Below are 17331 nucleotides of genomic sequence, written 5' to 3'. Positions count from 1 at the left end.
GAAGATTCATGATTTTATTGACTCTCAGCCTGATTCTTTGATTCAACCTAATGCTCGGGGGTACTCCATATAGAGTGTGACTTTCGCCGCCCTCCATATCATATCCCAAAAATGAAGATTACAAACCAATACGATGTATGTACTTGAGCACACCATAGCCTCATGGCAGTTTTGAGGAACTTTGAAGATTTAACCAGACAAAGTAGTCGAAAATCACCAAAACTACTAAGCGAGGATCTGAAAAGTACTCGAAGGCTGCTACACTCAACTAAGAAGCGCTCAGGGGCTTGTCGAGGATAGATCCCTAGTACCCGCAAGGAGGGAAGAAGACGGACTCCTTCTTAGGATTCCTCTATAATCTTACTAGGACTCCTACCTTATAACCGACTAGTAGTCCCGCCTCCTGGAGTATATAAAGGAGGGCAGGGTTCCCTAGATCTGTAGGTCAAGATCTCATAGAACCACAACAGAGGATCAAATCCTCAACACCAAACAACACCCAAGCGCAGGACGCAATATACAACACCCCAAATAGGATGTAGGATATTATGCTACTCTGGTGGCCCGAACCTATATAAATCTGTGTCTTGTGTCCTCGCTTTTACCATCAAGTTCCAGGTCCGGCAATCCCCCACCAACCAATCTGCTACCTCGGGATTCCCCTCGGTAGGTTGCTAGGTATAAAACACCGACAATTGTCGCTTGTTCTTTATTGCTATTCTATGTTCCATAATAAAAAAGGGATAATTCCATATATGCCATTACAATTTTCAATAATTTGAAAAATACCATTGTCAGTGACTGAGGTGGCTCCCACTTGTCAGTGATACAACCGATCGCAATGGTATGAATCTAACTAGTCCTGAAAGCTCCCACATGTCAGTGACACAACCGATCGCAATGCCATGAATCCAACTAGCCCTGAAAAAGAAGCCGGCCACAACTTGAAATTTACTGCTAAACACTTAAAAGAGAGCAATATATCTTGTCATGTATAACTAAGTGCATGGATGATATTGGAAGGCAACACTGATTTTTTTAAAATAAGAATTGGCTTACTCGAGGATGAGCAAGGTTTAAGCATGGGAAGATTGTTGATGCTCACTATTAACTAGTATTTTCAGGCATATTCTTATAATAACCCACCACTTGGCACCTAAAATAACCCCAGATTCACATATGTGTTATGTTTTGGACCAAAGGAAATACGATATAAATGAAGGATTATTCTACAAGTTGGATTTGGGCCTGAACTTTGGATATTGGAAGGTCCAAACACGAACATTGAACGGCATGCCCGCAGGAGGAGCTGAAACTTGCACGGGCCATATCTTCCTCATTCAAACTCTGATTGGAGCGAATTTATAGGAAAAATTGCATGGCTCGACGAGATCTACAACTTTCATATAAAACACCCGAGCATTGGAGATCAAAATAGGGCAGGCCGATCGGTCTATGGGGGTCTAGGCTGATCGGCCTGGCCCGTTTTCAGCTCCGTTCGTCGCCCCCTTTCACCAGGAGGAAGCCCGCGACTTCCCTAGGTTTTTTTTCTTCAGATACTTAGCCTCTAAGGCACCCCAACTGACGCCGCCAACTATAAATACCAAGACATTCAACAAGGAGGGGAATCAAGACGAGTTTAGATTTAGTCACTGCCGTCACAAGATGAAAAATAGGGATTAGATCATATCACCGCAATGACCAACGCCAGCAAAGGGCAAGAGGCGCGAAGAAGCCCTCAAGCCGATCGGCCTGAGAGCCCGAGGCCGATCGGCCCAGGGTGTTCTTGCACCCCCTCGCCGCTCTCAGGCCGATCGTCCCAGGGTGTTCTTGCACCCCCCTCGCCGCCATCTTCGGTGACCACGTTCTCAAGAGTCTCCTTCACCACTTTTGCGTCAATATCTGTAAGATGATGGGGGTAAAGCCTCTGTTCATCCCTAGAATTTTGTTTGATCCTTGATGTGTAACTGCTACATGTACATTATAACTATCAATGCTTCATGATCTATATCATTGCAATGCTTTATTTACATATGTGAGCGCTTTATATGTCCTTAGTAGAGTTTGTGGTAATCGTGGTGATTAGCTTGACTCCGCGGATGCTTTGATATAGATGTGTGAGCGGAGTTGTGAGTATCCCTGTGTAGTGCCAGTATGCAGGAGGGAAAGAGCCGAGCGAGCACATAATCTCTATGATAGCTAGAAAAGGCAGTACCAATTTGTGTAATAGATGCATATTCATGTGAACGTAGATCCTAGGGAGGGAACGCATATCTATCTCTGTTATCTATCTTGTATCAACCTTTGCTTCTTATTCCTTGTTTAGTTTAGATTAGTTTGTCTCTCTACCCAACCCATATTGCCTAATTTCATTAGTAAGATTAGTATAAAGTGAGAGTCAGCAATCCACTTGTTCCACGGATTGATAAACCTTAGGGGAATACTCAAAGGAAAAAGTTACAACTAATCCGTGCGCTTACGGTTTACCAATTGACGCGCTAACTGCCGTCAACAATGTAGCAACTGGTGATTGGAAAATAAAGAAAGGAAAACAGGTTTGGAGAAGATAACAACTAAGAGGTATTTGGATTCAAACTCAAAATTAGATTGAAGTTATTTCTTCTGGTAGTACATTGAACCACTCACTAAGATATACTACTAAAATATTTGGATAATTTATCATCATAAAAAAACTCACAAAAATTGTACATCGCTAATAAAAAATCTAAAATGATTATATTCCTAATAAAATGTATAAATTGCTATATTTCTTCAAGAAATACTAAAAATATGTTTCTATATAAGTTATTCCATTTTCTTATGAATTCATGTTCTAAAAAGTTACGTCACAAAATATAACAATAAAAAACATGATGATACTTTAGCATGTTAAAATGACATGACTAAAGACAACTATTTCCATCAAATCTTTTTAAAAGAAAATATTAGTATAAAAAATCCAGCTATCCGCACTATTTGCGCAGGACACCTTGCTAGTTAGAGATGACTCTAAGGAATACTTCATGCGAAAAGATAAGGAGCTGGACCTGATATATGTGAGAGAGAAAAGGAAAAGAAAGAGAAAAGGATTTGACCACGAGAAAAGGTTATAAGCTGTTAGGCCAAGCTTTTTATGCTTTAAGCTGGGTTACCTAATGCTGGTAAAAACATGTTCAGCTCCCGGTTTGGTGGCTAGGATCCATCTTAGAAAAGGGGTCAGTCTGATGGCGAGAACCGAGCCCAGCATAGCCTAGCCTTCGTGCTGGGACACGCGAGCGCTTGCTCAAGCAGAACGCCGCGGACCGGCACTTGCTGAACACTGCGAACTGCATTCCGGGCGGTAGTGCATTGCTCGCCCTGTAGCTTCAAAGCCCTTTTGTTCCCGTGTGTGCTGGTAGTAGTTTGCAGTGTGCCTTGCCTTAGACCTGTAGACCTGACCACTTAGCATGTGTTTGATTCCGAGGATGAAGTGGGACGGAAGGGGACGGTCCTCCTTTTTAGTGGTGTTTGGTTGGGAGACATCAGGACGAGTCCATTCCTGTAGGGGAATATTCGGTGTAGATCCGGGATGACCCCGTCCGCCCAAAACGAGTGGACAGGCTCGTCCCAATTCGACAGCATGAGCCATCATCTTCTTCCTCGTGCGCTCCACCGAAGCTCTTCCTTGTCTTCTTCCTCGTGCGCTCGGCCGGAGCTCCACCGCGCCACCCTTCCGAGAGGCGGAGACCCATCTCTGGCGTAGGCACGACGGCCGCTGCTCGGGACCGGCGGGGGCGAGCTACCTTGGGCAGAGATGCTCGAGGCCAGCATGGCCGAGCTTCGCGGCCGCGACTCAAGGCCGGCGGGGTGGATCTCCCTTGGGCGGCCCGGCCGGGCTCGAGGTCGATCGGGTGGACCTCCCCTGGGCGGCGCGGCTGGGCTCGAGGTTGACGGGGGCGAGCGCCCTAGGACGGCGGGGGCCCTCGGCCGGCGGGGGCGAGCTCCCCGGGCGGCGCGGCCGGGGCCCGTCGTCGGTAGGGGCGAGTTCCCCGGCGGCACGGTCGTGGCTCTGGGGCAGCGGGGTGGAGCAGGGGCGGCGGCGGCCCTAGCACAAGGGCACCGAGGGGTGGAGCAAGGGCGGCGGCGGCCGTAGCCCAGGGGCGTAGAGGGGTGGGGAAGGGGTGGCGGCGGCCGTGGCCCTAGGGCACGGAGGAGCTCCCAGGCACGGCGCGGCCGTGGCCCTGGGGGAGGCGGGGTGGAAGAAGGATAAGGCCAAGCAAAAAAAGAAAATATAAGAAAAACATTGAATAGAGAATGACATGTGGGGTCCACTTTTTAGATGGCAGGTAGGGTCCATTTACTATGGCTAACGGTGTTAAAATCGTCATCCATCCCATTCCTTCAATCCCTCGTACCAAACAAAGAACTGGGTCGGACTCGTCCCTCTCAACCAAACATAAAATAGGATCGTCCCATCCAAAAAAATGGGAACGGAATGATCCCGTCCCACCTTGTCTCCAAGCCAAACGCACCCTTAGGTGCTGTTTGGTTGAGGAATGGAAATGTAAACGCAAATGGCATCTGATAGCGCCGGTAATGCAAACAACATAAGCTAATACGGTTTCTGTTTGGTATGCCGGCGTAACGCAATCGTATACGCCGTCCCTCTCTTTGCACACACCTCCGACACGAGCCAGGCATCCAGCATTTGCAGCCGCATACGCACGCAGCGCACGGTTGACAGGGCGCTGCTCGCACGTATATATAATTATATATATTCGGGATTTGTTACCGCCGAGAGTTGGGCGGAATCAAGTTTGCGAAGCTCTTGCAACAGATTTCACGGTATCTGCTTACATGCTGGAGTGAATGGAATGATACCACCATGCCGCCAAAAGGGCCATATCCGGTGTTTTTTTATGTAGTTTTCATGCTCTGTATGGAAATTTAGAAGAAATTGCACGAAATACATACACATTCTCGTATTACAAAGAATAGGTAGTACCAGTTCAATCACACATATATATATTGTTCCGGGTTCACAAATCGACGACAACCAAATTTGGGAGAGAAAAAATCACAAAATTATTTGCCAAAACGACACCAACAAATCAATCAATCAAACAAGGAAAATATTCTCTGATGATCGGCGACGGGCGGGGGACAGGGGACTGAAGAAATGCCGGAGGTAACGGAGCCACGCACAATCCCGGGCGTGGGGACTAAAAATGCGTGCGTAGACACAGACTACTACGTGCTGGCGGTTGTATTGTTGCTGATGGATGCTTCTTCAACCGTGGACGGGCGATCCGTTTTACAGGCCTTGCTCTACGAGGTAGTCGCCGAGCCTCTCGACCACCATGTTGCACTGCCCGGGGGTCATGGGCTCGTCGTAGATGCCGATCACGAGGGCCTGCCCGGTCTTCTTCACGGTCACGCCTCCAGATCCCTGCGAAAATTAAGATCAGGACCGGAGGGAGCTAGGCCGGCCGACGGAGAGATCGATCGATGAGAGGAGAGGGCGTGATATGCGGCGGATCGGCGCGTACCTTCTTGCCGCGGATGACGGCGCCGGGCTCGCCTTGGATGACCATGTACTTGGTGGGGCCGAGGAAGAGGCCGGTCGGGGCCAGGAACCCGGGCTCGTCGAAGTCCTTCATGATGTTGGCCATCTCCTCTGGCTTGAACTGGGTGGAGGGCACGCGGATCACACACACAGGAAACCGCGCGTCAGAGCCGTGATCGATCGATCTGATCGGCCGTCGACGGAAAAGCAACAAGGACGCAGGCGGCGGAGCCACTCACCGACGGGAACGCGGCGCTCTGGGCCCAGACGGTGCCGTCGTGGCCGATGATGGCGGCGGAGGTGAGGTGGTGGCCCTCGATCTCGCACATGAGGTGCTCGTCGACGTACGTCTGCCACGACATCCTGCCGTCCGGCGGGGGCTTGCTGCTGCTGTGACCCGAGGGTGATCGGCGGCGGTCGGGGCTCGATCTGTCTCTGGTGGTGGTGGTGGTGGTGGTGGTAGCGCTCACGTACGCAGGTGATGGCCGCGGTATAAATAGGGGCGCGGGGCGCGCGGCGAGGCGGAGGACTGGATCGCCACTACTTGCGTCCGCCTCCCAACCACCCGTTCCATCTTTAGCTCGCCCTTCAACCTCGCCCCCACCTTTGGTGCGCGGCTCGCCACACGGGTCGCGCCCCCACCGGCCACCGCCAGCCAACGCCACAGAGAGGAAGGGGGTGGTGGTGGGGTGGACGCGGGAGATAGGCTGGACGACGGGCCCTCGGCCCGGCAACTCGTGTGTACTGCCCCGAGTGGTGGTGGGCCATCCGAATCTTACTTTCCAGCATGCCACGGTACAACCCACCTGGCCGAAAGCACTCGCCAAGCTGCCGGTGCTGGGCTGGGCTTCCTTAGCCCAGAAATAATTTCCAAGCCTGTCCTTTTTTTTCCCTTTTCCTTGCTGGTTATTACTAGAGTAGAGAAATTGTTTCAGAAAATTCTACTAGAACTTACATCCAACATTCAGCGAAGTCATGAGTTTAATCTTAGCATCAGATGGGGGTGCATGTGTTGCATCAGGCTTAAGACGGAGACGCCCCCAATATTGGCTGCATCTTTTCTGATTTCACATGAATCATCGACAGCGGAGAGGCAAGCCTAAACAGATGAAAAGGAGGCATCAGAATTTAGAACACGCGTCAAGCATAATAATGAACTTCCGGGACCTCCCTCTCTCTGAGAACTGACGCTGGAGCTCCCTTGTACAATACATTGATGGTCCAGCTCCTCCACAGGGATTTGGCAAAGCACTTGCCACCTTATTATTCTCATCCATCCAGTCCCCACCCGCATGCGTGTTCCACGCTTGCAGAAGACTACATAATGTGCCGTCCAAAGATTACTGGCAGAACTATAATCTCACACAGGACGTCAGCACCTACTTCAGAAATCATCATTCATGCAATCTTAGTTCAGCGAAGTTTACCGTTGATGCAAAATGTACCGAGGATGAAAACTCAGAGGCACCAGAAGAGGATTTTCAAGTTCTTAACAGCCAGCTGATATATATTGTCTGCGGCTCCGCGCGACGATGTACATCTTAACTGACCAGAGAATTCCTACTACCGCATAATACGCCTCTCTAGTCTCTACTACTAGTCCACTACTACTCATGGCAAAACGGAACATCGCTCGTTACCAGCATTAGGCGATTCGCCTTCCATCTAACATTTCAAGAGGATAGCTGGGGTGTTCTCCATAGATCACAGCATAACTGCAGCAACCGCAACAGCCAGCATGAAGAGCAAGGAGGTGACGCATTTGGCCGATGGGTTTGGACTGGAGCCGCTACGAGCTGGAAGAGATGTTGAATTCATCGTGCTCATCTTACTGCTTCATGAAAGAAGAAAGAAAGTGTTAGTAGACTTTACTGGAATTATTACTCAAACTAGAAAGAAGAAATGTTTTTTTTTTCTTACCCGGCAGCCAAATAGACACAGGTGTCATAACCTGCAAAGCAAGCAATACATAAAGCATGACAAGCTTATTATTGAACTGATAAAAAAAGGAACATGCATTAGGCCTTGTATGGCATTACGTAAAATGAAGACTAGTTATTGAAGGAGCACACAATAATCTCTAGAAGACTAGTTAAAGACAGCATTTTCTAGCATTATACACACCAGCGACATGCCAATCAATAGGCTATACTGATATTCATATTGCAACATTCTATCATCAAAATTTTCATTATTTTATATGCATGATCAGAGCATAAGTTGAACAATTTAAGGCTCCGATTCAACTACTGGAAGTTAAGATAGATAGAAAATTATACCATTATTATCAGTTACATTCCAATTCTTTTCAACACTTGAAGAGTTAAACTATGGGAGCCATCTTATTTTATAACATACTTGCTACATCATAAGGAATCAATGGGAACTAACAGTGCTCATGCCTATATTCAGAATTACAATAATACGTGCAAGATGCAATAAACGAGAAAAACAGAAAACCACGAGTTGAGGACGCAAACTCACAATTGGGTGCACTTAGGCTATCTCACATACATATCAGTAGGCAGTAGCCCTAACGCAACAGGCACATCATGAACATGAAATTAGCTACTAGAAAACACAAGCATCATACCATGTGACTATCTGAGTAGCATATCTAGTAATGCAACATCATTTAAAGAACTATACTCTTGTATACATTAATACCAAAATCAGAATTCAACTACCGTGCATGGCATCATCATCATCATCATCATCATCATCATAACTGTAAAAAGTATGGGATGCTTACTTGGATCTTTTGTTGTTCGTATTCCGGCACCACCAAAGTCACAAGCCACAACGTTGGCTCCGTTTTGCTGGTAATAGCTATTGAATGCATATGAAGCATGGGAAGCCAAAGTGTCCGGCTGATAGCAGGGTTGGCTTGGCTGAATAGCAGAGCAATCGACGTTTCCTGGACCACATGCCCAGTTGAGAGCATTCTGCAGATCTGTTTCTGATGCATTAGCTGAAGCAATACACCAGGTCCCATTTGCACTTGTAATGTTTGCTCCAGTCATAACATCCACATTGCCTCGGCCAGTCCAATCAAGGCTGTAGATGGAGCTCTGATCAGGGAAAAACAGTCCCCAGTTCCTCTCCGACTCAATGCCAGGTTTCCGGTTCTCATTGAACAATGAGAATATGTAGACATCAATTTCTTCTCCTGGTTTTGCCGGTGTGCCGCTGTCATTAACAACATGACGTATCAAATTGGTATTGTAAGTCTGAGCATTGTCTGGAGTGGCTCCTGTCTCCTTGGCTGCCCCTTTGTTTGGCCAGCCTGACTCAGTGACCATGATCTTCAGAGTCTTGAAGTTCAGAGCCATGAGCGCAAAGAAGATGGAATCAACCTGGGCATCGAACATGTTAGAGTAAACCAGTCCAGTGTTTGGGTCAATCACATCCTGAGACTGCGGCGAGAACAGAGCATAGTTGAGGGACACATTGCTGGGCGAGTTCTGGTACGCATAGTAGGGGTATAGATCCACCATAAATGGTGCCTGGTTCTCCACAAGGAACTCCAGCAAAGGCTTCAAGAAGTGGGCATAGCTGCTGTTGAACGCCCCTGCTGACGGCGGGAAGGACCGGGACAGTATCCCGAGAGAGTGCGTGCTGGAGATGGTGATCTTCTTGTGCAGGCCGGCCTTCTTGAGTGCGGTGTGCACATTTCGCATTGCGGGCACGACGAGCCCGGAGACGTTGACGGGGCTCTCGGTGACCTCGGCGCCGACGGTGATGTAGGTGATCATGGTGGCCGGGTAGTAGGGGAGGATGCTGTTCTTGAGCCAGGTGTCGACGTTGGACTGGTACTGCGCGAAGGCGAGGAGGTCGGAGTTGGGGACGCCGACCATGAGCTCGACGCCGGTGTTGGCGAAGGCCTTGATGACGTCGATGTTGGTGTCGTAGATGCGCACGTACTTGATGGACTGCTGCTGGATGAGCTGCGCCACCTTATCCGGCCCCGGCAGGTCGTCGGCGTTGCGGCCGTAGCAGATGCCAATCTTGCCGCCCCGACAATGCCCTGCAATTGCGGATGCGCTGTTCAGATTACCACGAATGCAAACAGAGGACAATGCAGTGATTTGGCTTCGAAAGTTCCTTTTCCCTTTCCCAAATACAGTGATCAATCTTTGGTTCTTGATTTTTGATGGAAAGAAATAAACATAGTATAAGGATAGATTAAAATGGCGCAATACAAACGGAACATCTCCCCCAAAATGCTAAGAACATGCCGCACAATATCCAGACCAAATAGCAAGAAGAATCGAATCGTGTCCTCCTCAAGCAAGCAAGGCATCTCCCGGCCCACACATTGCCAACAATACTCAAAAGCGAGCAACTGAAGAATCGTAACAGTCAAGAACGACGAGGTAGCAGCGACTCACCAACAAGCAGCAAGAAGAGGAGCACAGGGAGCGCCAGCACAAGCCGCCCCGCCATTGCCGACCGAGCGCCAAGCTCCAGTACCGCCGCCGCTTCCCGCCTCGGTGCGCTCAAGACAGCAATGCGATGATGGCTGCAAGGCTGCGGCCTTTGCCGTCCGTTGGGGAGAGAGGACGAGGAATCGAGGAGGAGGGGGTGAGGACAAAGACGATACAGGCACGGCTGACGGGCGCAGCCGCTGGCTGAGCCACTGCTGTGCTTGCCTGTGAGGCTGTGAAGCAGAGCCAGAGCACAGTGGGGTGGAGTGAATTGCGTGACGGCTGTTGCGGGCGCGGACGCGAGGCGGGGGGTTATGAAATGGGGTTGAGGGCGTTTAAACAAGGCCGGTTCACGTCCGGAACAGAACAGAAACGGAAGGCCGAGGAGTAGAAAACGGGGGAGCCAGGAATGTCTGCTGGTAGGGAGGCTCTCGCGTGGACCAGGACCACATTGACACATGCGGACCCACATGTCAGTTGGCATGATGCTATCCTGAACCCTGTAAAAAATGACTTTACGCGAGGACATGTTGTAGGTGTTTGGGAGCACTCCACTCCACGAAAAACTGATCCACTCCACCAACTTCGAAAATTTCGCAGCCAAACGCGTCTAGCTCCAGCAACTCCGGCTCCAGGAAAAAGGTGGAGCAGGGGGGTAGATACACGTTTTTTGTGGAGTACCTCAAGAGGTGCTCCAAAAACCCCCTTTACAGACCTCCTTGTGGAGTTGGTGGGTATTTACCCACCATTGCCACTCGTTACATAGGTTACCGGTTCGCGAAACAAAAAAAAGGCTCCCGTCGCACCGTGCCACCCCTGCCTTCCACCGAGCCGCTGCCGCGCCGCCCGCTTGGCCGCCGCCGCGCCGCCTGCCGGCGCACGCCCGCCCCTGCCACGCCCGCCCGCCGCCCCGGCCTGCCGCCCTGCGCCCCGCGCCGCCCACCCGGCGCCCGCCCGCCGCTCGCCACGCCGCCCCGGCCTGCCGCGCCCGCGCCCGCCCGCCCGCCGCGCGTCGTGCTGCCCGCCGCACCCGCCCACCCGCCGCTCGCCGCCCGCCGCGCGTTGTGCTGCCTGCCGCGCCCCGGCCTGCCGCCCGCCGCGCCCCGCGCCACTCGCCCGCCGCCCCTGCACCTCGGGAGAAGAAAGGAGAAGGAGAAGAAAAGAGAAGAAAGGAGACTGACAAGTGGGACCCATTCATATGGGTATAATAGACCATTCACAACAAGTGCTAATGTTTTTGGAGCTGGAGCACTGCCATTAGCCAAACACGTGCAGCAGCTCCATGTTTTTTTGGAGTTGGTGGAGTGGAGCTAGGAAAGTGGAGCTGATTTTTCTGGAGTGGAGTGCTCCCAAACAGGTCAAAAAACATGCAGAGCCAAAGCCTTAGTAGCCTACCCTCCTGAGATGCTGCTCGAACAAGGCCTTGTTTAGTTCCTCTTTTCCTAACTTTAGCACTATGAAAAAGAAAATTTTCCATCACATCAAATTTACGGTACATGCATGGAGTACTAAATGTAGACGAAATCAAAAACTAATTGCACAGTTTTGTTGTACTTTACGAGACGAATCTTTTAAGCTTAATTAGTCAATGTTTGGACAATAATTCATAAATACAAATGAAATACTACAGTTGCGTATTTATGGTAAAATGTAAATTTTACCACCTCCAATTTGGAAACTAAACAAGGCCCAATATGAGTGCAGGTGTAAAATGCAGTTTTTACTGGAGTGAACCGAGACGACAGAAGGTGAAAGATGAAGGAGCGTACTATAGACATAGTAGGAAATAAAAAGGATGGAGGACCCATATTTTGTCCTTTTCTCCAAAAACAAACTATGCTCGGGCTTTGAGCCATGGAAAAAAATTGTGTTCGAGGATGCTTTGCGTAAGCAAAGAGCTCATAGCTTTAAGCTCAGCGCGGTCGCCGCTGCTTCGTTCTCGCCTGGCTTTTTTTCGACACGATGAATTTTGCATGCTTTTTGCGTAAGTCGAACGTGGGCACAAAGAGACATCGGCGTGTCGAAGACCGTAGCGTACGTACTCGGCCCACGTAGCAGCCCAGTATCTGTCTCCAACACGGAGAGGGGCCGGCCCGACAAAGAGGGTAAGGGCAGGAAACGCGACGGGATATACTCCGACGTCGGAGTAACAGTACTGGCTCTCGTTGACGAGTGGGGCGCCCTGAATCGGGCGCCCACACGTCAGTGAAAATTCTGACGTCGGAGGAACTACGTCCGGTGAATAACACCAGACCGGTTACCGAGGCAATGACGACAACGACAGGTCGCATCGGTATGCCCAGTCCATTCCACACCGGCACGCTGTGGGCTCCACGTCGGTAAAGCTGGCTGCCGGGCTCTCTCTCCTGGCTTGTTGCGTTGCGCCTTTGCATTTCTCTTCCTTTTCTTGCTCACGTTTTCCGATCGTCGGGAATGCAAGCGGTGGAACTCCGTGCCACTGCCAACGAATTGGAGTGCTCGCAGTCGCAGAGCTATTTTTTCTTTTTCCTAGTACGAATTGTACTCACATTTTTGGAGTAGCGATTCGTTAACCACCCGGAAGATTCAAAATGGGAAAGTGCCCGTGTTCCATGCTCCTATAGTACTATTATACATTCCTACGGTCCTACCCTGGTTTCAGTATCTACACATAGTATAGCTCCATTCCATGCTCATGCCCATCACGTCGAAGATCCAGAAGCGTGAGATTTGCTCATTTTGCACAAGAACTCAAGAAGTGATGCGCAGTTATCTTTTCTAAAATGCTGTCTGGTGGTTAGTTACATGAGTCTGCCGATTACACAAGTCCAAGGGTAATAGTACGTTTGCACATATCATAGTTTACATCAAAAGCCCTGTGCTACTACTCCATACTCATCTAGAAAGCCGATAAAGTGGAGTTAGCCGAGGAGCAGAGAAAAGAAGGGCGAGCTCCGATCCGCGGAGAACTGGTCAGAGCATGGGCTGCGGCCCAGCACTGTTTGGAAGTGGAGCTGAGTTTTTTTTTACTGTGAATGGACTGAATTAATATAGTGGGCCTAGCCTGTGCGCTCCCACGAGATAATACCGGCCCATGCCGGCAGGCCTCCTCGCTTCTCACTCAGTTCTCACTTCTCAGTTCTACTGAACCATCTGAAGTTGCTACTGAAGAAAGTAAGATAAAGAACTGCAAATTCGGTAGCCTTGTTCGGTGTTTGTTCCGTCCACCGCCCCTGTCTTCACATCTTCTGTTGCAATTCTTGTTAGGCAGTTAGCCACACACATCTCTCGCTACACTTGAATTCTCCCGGCCATCACTCATCAGGCATGGTCAGGCTACCAATCTGCCGAACCACTCCGTATGACCTAATCATGGTCTGGATTGGAATAGCCAACTCTCCTTATCCAGTCCAGCCGAACTACAGCCGTCCACGCGATAAAACATACACAACGGCGGCCCAGCTCGCCCGCTACTTGTGCCGCGTCGTCGTGCGTTCCAGCTTCCAACCCCCTCAGCCGCCCGGCCGGTCGGCCGCTCGCCACCTTCCCCTCCCCTGCATCCCAATCAAATCCAAATCTGGATTCGCTCCGTCCGCCCCCCAACCGATCTCTGCCATGCTCGTTGGCTGCGGAACTGCCGATCATACGCCCACCTGCCCGTCCTGGCTGACTTCTTCACGGCCGTCCGTTGGAACCGCCGCCGCCGCCACTTGCCTGAACCAGGGCCTGTACGTGGGCAACGTACCCATACGCAATTCGAAGCCTGACGTCGCGTATTGCCGTATTGTATTGGCAACGAGCCAACGACGCACCGTGACGGTACCCGGATGGAGGAAGCTTCTGAGCGTTTTTGCAGTAGCAGGGCGAACAAGGAGCAGCTAGCTGTGCCTTTGGTTTTAGTGGGGTTTTTTTTTTTGGTACTGTTTTAGTTGGTTTTCACTCCAGTTTCGTGACGATCTTCATTCTTGCACACGTTGCCTCCTGGATCCTTCGTTCGCTGGATGAGAGGAGCTCAAGTCCGCGACGTTTTCGTCGTGTCGCGTAGATTCAGACATGCCGTTACCCCGGGGTTCAAGAACAGCAGCTACTACACAGCTCTGACTCCGGCCGGCCGGCACGAAGCTAAGCACGACTTGGCATTCGACCAGACCATCGACGATTTTTCAAATGTTAGGTTCGAGCAAAGGCGTCAGCGTCATGCGAGACACTAAGCGAGGGAGTAGCCTACCACGTACGCAGCTAGCTCGCAGCATACTATTACTCGGAGCGACACCCGACGAGGCCGCGAGCAGGTTCTTCTCCAGAAAGACGGCTGATTCCTTCACTCGTTCACAGGATATGCATGGCGCTCGCTCATGTACCAGAGAGCTACACGTTGCATGGATATAATGCAAAAGCCGGATCGGATATACCTCGGCATCCATCTGCCGGGCGGGCGCCCGGACCTACGCGCCTTTTCTCGTCATTTTCGTCCCCTTTGGTTTATTCCAAAGTGCCGGTCCACTATATCGTTGAGCAGGCTCCCACGATAGCAACGCTGAAAATGAGAGCTCAGGGCTGCAGCCTGCAGAGATTTTACAGGTCGTCCGTCCAATCCGGAGCCGTCCATGGCTGGAGAAGTACAAGCTGCTCCGTACACCAAGCCTCCATTGGATGCGATCTCCCCAGTCGATAAATCACCAAGAAACCTCCAGACAGCTCTGGATTTTTCGTTCTCGTTTTCCCCAGGCTGCCGACCCTCCACGCATGCCCCCAGCTCCATCAGAGTTCGGACAGAGGAGAAAAAAAAAACAATCCGGCTCGCCAAGGGACGCCGCCGCCCGCGCTCGTGAAACGGCAGGTTTCCCCAGGCGGCCAAGCCGGCTGTGGCCGGGCGCCCCGCGCGGCGCGTCCGGGGCATGGGCTGGGCGTGTTTCCAGACGCATCCCGCCCGCGCCCGGCACCCATCCACGATCCGTCCAAACCGGCAGGCTGAGGCGGGACGCGCGCGGCGAGCAGGCGGCGGCGGTGGGGGCGCCGGGGAAAAGAAAGGAAAAATATCACCGCGACAGCGACGCGACGCGGACGCGTATCCGTGGACGGATCGCGGGTTTCACATGCCCCCGCCGCGCCCCCCGCTCTGCTAGGCTCTCCGGCCGCCCGCGCCGGCCACGTTCCCGCGGCCTGGCGCGGACCGCGGAGTGCGAGCCCGGGGGCAGGCAGGCAGTCCACGCGTGGTCCACCCGAGGAACGCTGCGGGAACCTGGCCCGCCGCACATGATTTTTCTCTGGGGCGCCGCGCGCGCGCCGCTGCGATCGTATCGTGGCCGGTCGCTGTCGCCGGGATCCCCGCGCGATCGCATTCTATTCCCATCATCCGTCCCCCGGGGCACCCTTATCGGCTCATGCTAGCTAGCGTGGGCGTGCCTTTTGGGTGATGGCTCCGGTCGTGACGGCTCCGATCCAGATGAGGTCGTCGTCTCCTGTGGATGATGGGTGGATAAAACGGGGGTGGTAGCGTTCCACGTTCCGCGCACGAGCTAGACTGGTCAGAAGGGAACGCCTGGCTCCGTCGTCGACGCGTTTCAGCGTTTGAACGCACATAAAATCGCCAGGGGAAACAAAAAAGTGGATCACCTGGCTGCTGCCTGTGTCGCAGTCCAGGCGCACAGCAGAGGGGAGCCAACCGGAAGAGTCAATACTCGTCGAGCTTGCTCGGAATATATCCAAACGTGTTTGAATGGTTCGAAAAGATAGAGAGAGAGAGAAAAGACCTATACCTAGTATTAATAAGTTTCCAACAGGTCTCCGGAGTGAGGCAGGTGGACCATCCCGGGAACAACTTTGGAAGAGAATTTTTGAGCATGTCGAATAAGTCCGGGCCTGGATAAGGATTAGAGCAGCACGATCCGAAGCACCGATTCTTAGCAGCCAGCCAGCCACCCCCTTTGACCCCTCCGAAAAAGCACCGGAATTATTAAATTTAGACGAAAACCACACACAAACTTAGTGTCCGAGCACCTAGAATTTTTTAGGCGAAAAGCACATAACTTTGTGTTCGAATTAGGGTGCGTAATTAACTGGCTCGAGGGATCGAAAACATGAGCATATGGATGTCTGCGTCGACGGGACTTGAAGCCACGTTGGGAAACACCATCTCGCAGCCGGGCGGGCCGAGCGGCCGGCAACACATGCGGACACGAGCGGCTGTCGCCGGCCGGCCGGTTTTCGTTGGTCCGCCCGACCTGTGGCCGTGTCCCCGGAAACGCTGCTCCTGCCATGTGTCCACTGACAACTTGTTCACACCTGCTTAAAAATTGCATTATCTGGTATACGGTGTGCTCGCGTTGCTGGTGGTGGCAGAAGACGTGTGAGGTGTTGTTGTTGCATTGGTTCCGTTCACTGAACATGCGCCTGGCTCGTAGCTGGATCGCGCGACGGGTGTCCGCGTCCGGTTCTCCGGAGCTCATCAGGCTAGGGCGAGTTCCTTCCTGGTAGTGCCCATCGACCCTAACCAACAATTTTCAGGTCTTAAACAACGCTAGCACAGTACAGGCGGACTGAAAAAAACAATGCCGTGACACTCCTAGAAATGGTGCCAAGATGCAGCATTGTCATGTGCACTTTTAGGGAAATCAGCAAGGTTATTTTTGTAGGTGACCTGCGGGTTATGTTTTGAGCCAGGCATACTCGATCGATGTTTACTTTTCACTTTTACTCCCTTGCAGTGGAAGCCAAGGAATGGACAACCATATAGAGTTGCAAACACAGTTGTGATGCGGAAAACCATACACGTGTTTACTCATCACCTACTACTCTTATTTGGTCCATGGATTCTACCTTTTGCTCCTGTACGTTTTGTCCGAGACGACACGGCGAGTGGGAATCAAATGGTTCAGCACCAGAGTGTAGAATTGACACTTGCAAGCTAAGGGATGTGGTCTAGTTTACGTAAATTTGCAGCCAACCTCCGAATTCCTGCTGGTTTTCGACACATACTGTTGGTAACTTGGTACACAGGGCTCCTGTTCCAAACTAGGAGACAGCTGGAGGATTACCTGGCGCTAATTAGGGACTGATGTGGTTGTATGACTATGATCAATATAAAGCAGGATTGCCATTACTACTACATTACCAACATGCAAATCCCCCTTTCTCAGGCAGCTTGTATCAGGGTAAAAACATCACGATATGATTTCCCCAGATGACACGATATCCAAAAATGGTTCCGTGAAAAATCTGCAATCTAGTACCCCGACCACCCCCACCGACTTTAGCCTGCGACCAAGGAAAAAGAAAAGACGATGACAAGCCAACAAAGGTGCGCCGCGTGTCCCTCGGCTCCGGCATAAACAATCAGCCCGATGGGGCATCACCTCCACCACAACATTGGTGGTCCAC

The 17331-nt window shown here is 51.3% G+C and overlaps 2 protein-coding genes across 3 annotated transcripts; both read right to left on the bottom strand.

Annotated features, from left to right (window-relative positions):
• Window positions 1–4936: 4936 nt before the first annotated feature.
• On the bottom strand, window positions 4937–6059 carry LOC117857695 (profilin-A). The gene is made up of 3 exons (XM_034740514.2): window positions 5785–6059; window positions 5529–5666; window positions 4937–5428 (listed from the first exon to the last, which is right to left on the bottom strand). Exons 1-3 carry the CDS (start codon window positions 5905–5907, stop codon window positions 5294–5296), a joined length of 396 nt encoding a protein of 131 aa, XP_034596405.1. The 5' UTR covers window positions 5908–6059; the 3' UTR covers window positions 4937–5293.
• Window positions 6060–7008: 949 nt separating this feature from the next.
• On the bottom strand, window positions 7009–10277 carry LOC117857694 (glucan endo-1,3-beta-glucosidase 13). 2 transcript variants are annotated; one of them, XM_034740512.2, is made up of 4 exons: window positions 9937–10277; window positions 8298–9572; window positions 7466–7496; window positions 7009–7376 (listed from the first exon to the last, which is right to left on the bottom strand). In XM_034740512.2, the coding sequence occupies exons 1-4, from the start codon at window positions 9989–9991 to the stop codon at window positions 7250–7252; spliced, it is 1488 nt and encodes a 495-aa protein (XP_034596403.1). In that variant the 5' UTR covers window positions 9992–10277; the 3' UTR covers window positions 7009–7249. The 2 variants fall into 2 exon arrangements, with proteins under 2 accessions (XP_034596403.1, XP_034596402.1); XM_034740511.2 differs by having other exon boundaries at window positions 7009–7379; window positions 9937–10276.
• Window positions 10278–17331: the final 7054 nt, after the last annotated feature.

The sequence above is a fragment of the Setaria viridis genome, chromosome 5 (assembly GCF_005286985.2).
Source record: "Setaria viridis chromosome 5, Setaria_viridis_v4.0, whole genome shotgun sequence".
In the NCBI taxonomy this organism is placed as follows: Eukaryota; Viridiplantae; Streptophyta; class Magnoliopsida; order Poales; family Poaceae; genus Setaria; species Setaria viridis.
This window is presented reverse-complemented; position numbering and strand designations above follow the sequence as displayed.

Coding starts and splice junctions, on each gene's coding strand:
- LOC117857694 (XM_034740511.2), bottom strand. CDS start 9,991: ATGGCGGGGCGGCTTGTGCTGGCGCTCCCTGTGCTCCTCTTCTTGCTG. Junction 7,497..8,297: donor ACGAACAACAAAAGATCCAA/GTAAGCATCCCA, acceptor CTTGCTTTGCAG/GTTATGACACCTGTGTCTAT. Junction 7,380..7,465: donor TGTGTCTATTTGGCTGCCGG/GTAAGAAAAAAA, acceptor TCTTTCATGAAG/CAGTAAGATGAGCACGATGA.
- LOC117857695 (XM_034740514.2), bottom strand. CDS start 5,907: ATGTCGTGGCAGACGTACGTCGACGAGCACCTCATGTGCGAGATCGAG. Junction 5,667..5,784: donor AGAGCGCCGCGTTCCCGTCG/GTGAGTGGCTCC, acceptor CCCTCCACCCAG/TTCAAGCCAGAGGAGATGGC. Junction 5,429..5,528: donor CCGTCATCCGCGGCAAGAAG/GTACGCGCCGAT, acceptor TAATTTTCGCAG/GGATCTGGAGGCGTGACCGT.